Consider the following 9,256-nt stretch of genomic DNA (forward strand, 5'->3'; position numbering starts at 1 on the left):
GACCACAGACAGGGGATCTTCAAGTTTCACTGATCTATGGGCAAATGGTGACTTGAGTGGGATTCAGAGACCTGAGTTGGTGGTGGACTAAATTCAGTAGAAAGGAGGATGTAAAGAAGGGAAATAACATATATTGTGAAACCACTCATTTCAGACACAGAGCAATATTTTACATAAATTCTCTGTCACTCCTTCTAACATCCTGTGTGTAGATATCATGATTTTCTTTTACACAATTATACTTGTGATATGGATATTATGTTACATAACCTGCCCGAGCTGGTGACTGCCACAGTTTAATTGGAATCTAGTTTATCAAATTCAAAAGTTTGTGCTCTTTCCATGAATAAATGTTTCTTTCTAGGACTCGGAGGTGTAGGTCCTTTCTAACACAGAAGTGAGTGACCCTCACACGGCACTCGGGACGGCAAATCTGGGCATGGGAAGGAAGGTATTTTACCAAGGGACCAAGAGAATATGCGTATCAGAACGAGGACAGGCTTAATTTCCTGTCTCATCATTCCCTTGAACTCACAGGTTTATGTGGATAATTTTATCTCTGAGGTTTTCAGGAGCTCAGTGGAAAATGGGATTTCATGCAAGAGCACCCTGATCCCTCTAAGTACAGAGGTCCACGTAAAATCAGCCCGACTGCCTCTTCGCTGGCTTCACAGGCTCAGGCAGGGACAGGGCTTTCCGCCCTTTCCTGCCTGTAGGAAGGCGGATTCCCGAAACCCCCAGACAGGGCGGGCAGGGCTGGGCAGAGCCGCCGGGAGGTCCCAGGTCTGAAGCGCCAGACACTGGCGAGCGGGAACTAGAGGTTGCGCCGTCGGTTCCACAGCTCCAGGCCGGGTCAGGGCGGCGGCTGCTGTGGCAGCCGGGCTGGGGCCGGGCTGGGACCTGACTGACCGGCCGGTGATTCCCCGCAGAGGATTTCGTGTACGAGTTTAAGGGCCTGTGCTACTTCACCAACGGGACGGAGCGCGTGCGTCTTGTGACCAGACACATTTATAACCGAGAGGAGTACGTGCGCTTCGACAGCGACTGGGGGGAGCACCGGGCGGTGACGCCGCTGGGGCGACCTACCGCCGAGTACTGGAACAGCCAGAAGGACATCCTGGAGAGGACCCGGGCGGAGTTGGACACGGTGTGCAAACACAACTACCAGTCGGAGCTCCGCACGACCTTGCAGCGGCGAGGTGAGCGTCGTCGCCCCTCTGCGAGACCCACCCTTGGCAGGGGCCCCGAGTCTCTGCGCCAGGAGGGTTGAAGGGGGCTTGGCCTCTGGAACCTGAGCCTTGTTCGTTCCACCCCAGGGAACAGGAGGCGGCAGTGGGGGTGCTGGGGGTTGGTGCATTGGAGGGGCAGGTACTCAGGGCAGAGCAGGGGGACAGGCAGAGTTGGTCAAGCTGCCTAGTTTGGCCCCAGCCTCCACATCCGTGGGCCTCATCCTCTGCTCTGCACGTTCTTGCCTCGTGCCTTATGCCTTTGCCTCTTCGTGCCTTACCTTGGCTAAGCAGTTCTCTTGCCCCGAGTTTCCGCCCTCTTCCCCTGCCCGCCCGCCCGGCTAGCACTGCCCCACGCAGTAAGGCCCACGTGCGCAGCTCATGCAGCAGGAAGCTTCAGGCTTGGCCTGGTGGAGTTAGGGCTGCTCCACAACCGCGCGCAGGGCATCCAGCAATTACAGTTGTGAAATAAGATATTTTGACTTTTGGCTTCAAATTATTATTCATCGTGATTCTGTTTTCTTAAATGGCTCTCATTCATGGCGGAGCTCTTTGAGGTGAGGCTGTTTTAATCATTGGATGCCTGGTACCTGACACATCGACTGGCATGTGGTATGAGCTCAATGATCTTCTGTTAAATTAATGAATACAGGTACTCAGCTGCCAGTCCACTTAGGTTCAAGAAAAACCAGAGGTAAACAGAACCTTAAAAATTGACTTTTATTAATTATTTTCTATCATTTTGCTTAATTCTTTAAAGTAAACTCTTATTGACTTGAATCTTAATAGTTTGTGAATAAAAAGTCTGAGGAAAAAAGTGCTTGCTAAAAATAAAAACAACAATTGTATGATGTTTGTAAGGCAGTTTTAATTTCTTAGAAAAGCTGAACAAATGGCACAATGCAAAGAGCAGAAGTTTGGGAATAAATAGATTGAAGCCACTAAATTATTGGATAAAAATAGTTTCAGGTTGCTTTTGGCCTAGGTTCTCCCCTCCCCCCATCACTATCCACTTCAGGAATAAACATTCTGAAAGCCAATTTACCCATTTAGTGAGCACTTATTTCTAGACAGTGGCCTTATCAAATACCATATATGTTATGTCATTTAATCTCACAGTTACCTGTGCATTAGAGATTAGCATCACCACTTTATGTATCCTAATATTAGTACATGATAAGCACTTTAAGTAATCAGCCCACAATTACTTACCAAGACCTTAAGCTCCCAAAGTACACAACACTCTTTATGTCCTTCACTACGCATCTGTAGGTCAAACGGACATAAAGCCTTGTTACAGCCAGTTTTGACCAGAAGTAGCAATGAGTCGATTCCTGTTTGATCTCCATGTTAATGGGGCAAAATGATACTTTCAAGGCATTGAAAATTTATAATTAATCAATCCCTAGTCTGACTCCAGTGTTATCTATGCAGATTCACAAAACCTTTAGTTTACTTTATACTCCCTTGCCTTCTTTTGACTCACATCCTAGTGCCAGCAAGTACTTATATTTTTGCTATTTCAGTTATATTTCCATAAAATTTATTTTATCATCTTTTCTCATAAATTTGTGCCCTCTATTTTTACCCCCAATCTGGGTAAGATGAACAAATCTTATAAGGCCACATAGCTGACTGTGATTTCAGTGGGACTCCAGGAAGGAGAACCAAAGAAAAGTTCAAGTCCAAGCAGAAACCGTGGTTCCTTCCGGATGATGGCTCATGAGTGCCATTTAATTGGGGTGCAACCTGCTGACCCCAGCAAATCTCAACTATATTTATATGTTCACATTACAGGCTTATTAACCTAGGCAGACCTCTGCAAGGATCTCAGAATATTTTCTGTGGCTAACATACATGATAATGTCTGATTTCAGGACAAGACAGTAATTCTCAATAGCAAGGGAATGGAGTAGGGTAGACAGCTAGTAATTAAACTCACTTGTGTGTTAAAAATAAATTAAAGAAAAAAAGAAAATGAGAGAACAATACATTAAATATGTACTGTAGTTTCACACTAAGAGAATAAAGGAAATGCAATAAAGTGGCCTGAAAGGTAAAGGATGAGATGTGTGAAGAGGCAGGGAAAGGTGTGTAATTTTTTTTACTATGAGCAACAATCTGAGAAGATAAAGGAATTGAGTTATGGGCAAACATGATGTTTAATCAGTGTTACTTGTTTTGAAGACTTGCCTACTTTTTTTTCAAATATTACAAACTTTTAAAATAAGATTCTTTTTGTTTTTTGGTGTCTGTTACTAGATTGCACATTCTATAAAGACAGGAACCAGGGTCTGTTGTTTATTTTTGGACTCTCAGTGATTGTCATATTTATATTTGTTGAACAAATCTTCATCCAAGACTTGAACTCCAGGTATCTTTCCACTCTGGTTCCAAGGAGGGACCCTTCCTCATGGCAGACGTGCTGTGTGGTCTCACATCTCACTCCTATGTCTTTTCCTGTCTGTTACTGCCCTCAGTGGAGCCCACAGTGACCATCTCCCTGTCCAGGACAGAGGCCCTCAACCACCACAACCTGCTGGTCTGCTCGGTGACAGATTTCTATCCAGGCCAGATCAAAGTCCGGTGGTTTCGGAATGACCAGGAGGAGACAGCTGGCATTGTGTCCACCCCCCTTATTAGGAACGGCGACTGGACCTTCCAGATCCTGGTGATGCTGGAAATGACTCCCCAGCGTGGAGATGTCTACACCTGCCACGTGGAGCACCCCAGCCTCCAGAGCCCCATCACTGTGGAGTGGCGTAAGGAGATATTGAGTTTCTGTTACTATGGGCCCCACAAGACAAAGAGCTCCTTCTGACTCGTCCCTTCCCATCTCTTATCCCTGATGTCACTACTGAGCTGGGAATCACAGGAGACTAGAACACCTCTAGCTCCATGGCGAGTGCATCAGAAGAATAATGATCTCATTACCCTTCCAATGCTAGGGAAATTACTCTACATACTGTTGCTCTGGATCCCAGTCCTGATAGCTCAGAGAGATTGATTATTAGGGCTGGTGACTGGGATCTTAGGGTTTAAGGTTATGGATGAGTTCCTGAGGAGTGGAGCTCTGCTTCACCACTCTCTCACTTACTCACTGTATCCAAGGACCTATTGTCTGGCCTTTCCCTCCCTTTGGGGTGGTCTGAATGGAGAACTAGGTTCTTTTGACGCCTTCACCTCCTGCATCTCAGACTAGACTTCACCTCCTCAGCAGGGATGTTATGGGGTGTGGGGACAAACACTGACACTCAGGCTCTACTTCTTAGGAGCTCAGTCTGAATCTGCCCAGAGCAAGATGCTGAGTGGCATTGGAGGCTTCGTGCTGGGACTGATCTTCCTCGGGCTGGGCCTTATCATCCATCACAGGAGTCAGAAAGGTGAGGAACCTCAGGGGAAAAGGGGAAGATGGGCTGTGACCCAGAACCTCTGTTCAAAGAGGACTTGTCTCTAGATGTAGCTCTTTCTTCGTGACCCTGAGAGGAAGAAGGCTGGGCTGGAGGTGGGAGGAGACAGGACAAGATTGGAGGAGGCATTGGAATCTCATTTTACCAGTTGAAAGGCTGCCCTGTCACAGAGCTGACTGATAGAGCTTATTCCAGGGCGTCCTTACCGTTCATCATTGTCTCACTGGCTCCTTTCCAAAAGCTTCCTCCATGAAGAGGGTCAGAGCCTCGGCCTCCTTGCCTTCTAGTGACAATTTCCTTTGTTTTAGGGGATTTTCAATTAGGGTGCTTAAGGCCTTGAAGAACATGGGTGGGAAGAGAATGTAACTCTAAGTCACATGTGTCATTTTATTTTGGGGTGAGAGAGTGGCTATTTGTGTAATGAGACCTTTCTCTACATAACTTCCTTTTGTAAGACCTCAAGGGCCTCCACCAGCGGTTAATATTTCAGCTGTGATCCAGTGTGGGGAGGGCGCAGGTGTAAGAGGGAGGAGCATGAGCTGAGTGTACCTGATCATAATGGTCTCTGTTTATGGTATATTTGCTGCTATGAGAATGAAGATTTAGGGGCGAAGTTTGCCAGTTTCTGGGAATCTCCAGAGGTTGTTCGCTAGAACCAAACCTTAACTTTGGTGACATATTCTTGTGAAAAGTGGAGCCAGAACCACAGCTTAAATGTTAGACACTAGGATGATGCCCACTTTGTGCCATGTTTTTGTGGCTACTGCCTGTAGGCATTTTCCAGTGACTGGTAGAGGCTGCTAGTGGTAGGGATGAGGTACCATCCAATTTCCTAAAAAGATTGAACCCTTCATATTCCCCAGAAGAGTAACAGCTGTTCCCCTACTTCCTACACATCTGCATCAAGTTGAAGTTCTATGTCTTTGTGAGCTGATTTCACCTTTGCATAGATGTTGGGGGAGGTGATGACAATAAACCCTGGTCCTCAGCTTTCTCTGTCTGAAGCTGCAGGGGGCCCCTGAGGGGTGGGGGAGATAGCAGGCCCACCAGTGTGCCCCGTGCTGATCATCCCTCTTCTCTCTTCTCCAGGACTCCTGCACTGACTCCTGAGACTATTTTAACTGGGATTGGTTGTCACTCTTCTGTAATGCCTACTTGTCCCTGCCCAGAATTCCCAGCTGCCTGTGTCAGCCTGTCCCCCTGAGATCAGAGTCCTACAGTGGCTGTCATGCAGCCACCAGGTCATCTCCTTTCATCCCCACCGCAAGGCGCTGGCTGTGACCCTGCTTCCTGCACTGACTCAGAGCCTCTGCCTGTGCTTGACCAGCTGCGTCTGCTCAGTCCCCAAGGGGTTTCTGTTTCTATTCTCTCCTCAGACTGCTCAAGACAAGCACATGAAAACCATTACCTGACTTTAGAGCTTTTTTACATAATTAAACATGATCCTGAGTTATCTGTATTCTGAACTTCCTTAATTGAGCAGAGGCAGGAAATCACTGCAGAATGAAGGAACATACCTTGAGGTGACCCAGCCAACTTGTGGCCAGGAGGGTTGTACTTTGAAAAGACACTGAAAGAATTTGGGGTGCAAAGTCAGGGTGGGCAGAGGAGGTAGAAAATCAACTCGGTTGTCACATCATTCATGGTTCTTTCATATCGATGTTCAGTGCAGTGGCCTGAGAATATCCCAGCCTCTCTTCTGGTTTGGTGAGTGCTGTGTAAGTAAGCATGGTGGAATTGTTTGGGGACAGATATAGTGACCCTGGGTCACTGGTGTTTCAAACATTCTGGCAAGTCACATCAATCAATAGTAATTTTTACTTTTTAGAAAGCATAACCAGCAATAAGAGTACTATTTTTGATTCTAAATGATAGAAACCCAAATATATTTTGTTCATGGTTCAAAGGAAGCCTAGAGTCAAGTTGATTTCAGAAGTGACTAGTTCCAGATACACAATGGGATCTTCACCTGTCTCTCTCTGTTTTATCTCTATCTGTGAATCTGTCTCTCTTTCTCTGTGTCTCTTTGTCCCTGTATAGTTCTTTCTGCGTGTCTCTCTGCATCTTTGTCTGCCCCCTTGTTGTGTCTTTCACTACATTGTTGCCTTTCTATTTTTCTAATCCATTGTCACTATTTATCTGCATTTTTTCTATTTCCATGTTTCCTTTTGCATCTATTTTTCTGTATTTCTCCTCCTTATCACTTCACATCTTATCTCATCTCTCTCTCTTGTTCTGTGTGTATGTGTGTGTGTGTGTGTGTGTGTCTGTCTGTCTGTCTCCATTATATATGTTTCTAGAATGTCTACCAGAGTTTTAACAACTTTAGGAAAGATTCTGATTGGCCAAGCCTGGGTAACATGCACACCTCTCACACACACCATCCTGTGCATGGGATGCTGACAGCCAGCATGCTCATCCCTCTTATTAAGAAGGAAGACTGGATTTTCCAGATCCTTGTGGTGCTGGAAATGACTTCCAGTGTGCAGATGTCTACACCAGCCATGTGGAGCACCTCAGCCTCCTGAGCCTTCTCTCAGTGGAGGGGTGTAAGGGGCAGTTTGTTTCTTGTGGAGCCCACAGGACAAATGGCAGAGCTCCTTCTGGTTTTAGGGTCCCTCGTTGGGAGTACCTGTTCACAGTCATTCCACTCCTTGTCTGAGCTCCCTTTGTCATTGACACAGTAACCCGTTGATTTCTGATGACACTCTCTTCCCGGTTATGAGGGAGGTCACTACACACTGTGGTCCCTTTGATGTGGGCCCAGCCCTGAAGCTGATCTACATCTCAGTATCTGGGTTTTGTCATGAAGACAGAGTCTGGGAGCTTCTGCGAGGTTATGGAAGGCCATGGCCCTGAAAGCAGACATTCCATCTTCCTTTCTCCCTCACCCACACACTGGGCTTGAGGAGTCTTTGGCAGGCTCTTCCTTCTTATGGATGAGGTCAGAATGGAGAACTGGGTCTCCTTGGGACCCTCATCTCCTGTACTCCAGGCTGTCATGCAGGTCCTCAGACAGGGACACTGGCGCACAAAGAGGCACTGACACTTGAGATTCTGCTCCCCAGGGTTATGGTCTGAATTTTCCCCAAGCAAAATGCTGAAGGGAGTCGAAAGTTTTGTGCCGATTTTGTCCTCTTCCTCAGAGTGTGCATTGTCATTCACCATAGGGATCAAAAGGGAGTGACGCTTTTGGGGAAATGGGGAAGGCATGTGCTGGGTTGTCCAGAGTGTTCTCAGTCTCTGTGTGTAGCTCCCGGCTTTTGACCCTGCAAAAGGAAGAGGCAGGGCTGGGGATTGCACCAGACTCAAAGTTTAGGGAGACATCAAGATCTGATTTTTCTAGTTGAAGCATAAGCCCTATAATCGGGATGGGTGGTAGATCATATTCTTGGACATTCTTACAGTTCAGCATTGTCACACTGAGCACATGCTGGAAGATTCTTTATTAATGAGAGGGTCAAAATCTTCTTCTCTTTCTTCCATTGACAGTTTCATAGAAACAACTATTTTTTTTTGCACCCAGATGTCATTGGATAGTATAATATTTCATGGATAATTTGATTAAAAGGACAAATACATCCTGTAAAAATAAGTTTGCTAACACGAAGAACTGAGTCTTAGACAGCATATAACATGGAGGAAAGTATGTAGGTGTTCTAGAGAACAACCTACCAGTCTTGAACATTTTTCCTTATCTTATGGATATTAACAGTATATCTTTTGGAGACAGTGGTCCTCGCCAATATTCCAAAGCTCCTGTACATTTCCCAGTCTTTTCTGCTGTTAGGTTAGGGTCATTTGCCTAACAGTAGCCAATGGAACTTGCCAGTCGGTGCCTGATGGTGTATGAGATGCTGGAAACTCCATAACCTGAGTCACTTGAATAACTGTGGAATTAAGTCTCCTTATTGAGTTAAGCCACTGAGATCTACTTTTTACTGTGGGTTAAGATATTACAACATAACCTTGCCTTTCCTGATTATCATAAAATGTCTTTTTTGTCGTTGTTGTTTTTTTGGTTTTTTTGTTTTTTGTTTTTTTTTTTTGAGACAATCTCGCTCTGTTGCCCAGGCTGGAGTGTAGTGGCACGATCTTGGCTCACTGCAAGCTCCGCCTCCCAGGTTCACGCCATTCTCCTGCCTCAGCCTCCTGAGTAGCTGGGTCTACAGGGGCCCGCCACCACGCCCGGCTGATTTTTTTATATTTTTTAGTAGAGACGGTGTTAGCCAGGTGTTCACCATGTTAGCCAGGATGGTCTCGATCTCCTGACCTCATGATCTGCCTGCCTGGGCCTCCCAAAGTGCTGGGATTACAGGAGTGAGCCACCACACCTGGCCCATGAAATGTTTAACTTAAGGAAGAGAGTTCTTAAGTTAAAAGGGTGAACCAATTGAGTTAATGGAAGTTAAGAGATGATTTTTAAACAAGTTAAAAAAGATTAAAAAACAGAAAACTTTATTTGAACAAGAAAAAGTTAAGAATGTTATACTTCAAAAGAATTTTAAACTCATTAATTATTTTTAATTGACAAAAAACTGTATTTACAGGGTACTAAATGACTTTTTGATACATGTGTTAAACCAGGCTAATTAACATATCCATCACTTCACACTTTTT

At 45.6% G+C, this 9,256-nt stretch overlaps 1 protein-coding gene across 1 annotated transcript; it reads left to right on the forward strand.

The window, feature by feature from the left end:
• Window positions 1-922: 922 nt before the first annotated feature.
• LOC105537712 (HLA class II histocompatibility antigen, DQ beta 1 chain-like) lies at window positions 923-6,505 on the forward strand (the record flags this gene model as incomplete). Its single annotated transcript, XM_011977351.1, has 4 exons — window positions 923-1,205; window positions 3,707-3,988; window positions 4,499-4,609; window positions 5,726-6,505. Coding segments are annotated over 4 exons (690 nt in total), but the record flags the coding sequence as incomplete, so codon positions are not given.
• Between the last annotated feature and the right edge of the window lie 2,751 nt (window positions 6,506-9,256).

The sequence above is a fragment of the Mandrillus leucophaeus genome, unplaced genomic scaffold (genome assembly GCF_000951045.1).
Source record: "Mandrillus leucophaeus isolate KB7577 unplaced genomic scaffold, Mleu.le_1.0 Scaffold1793, whole genome shotgun sequence".
In the NCBI taxonomy this organism is placed as follows: domain Eukaryota; kingdom Metazoa; phylum Chordata; class Mammalia; order Primates; family Cercopithecidae; genus Mandrillus; species Mandrillus leucophaeus.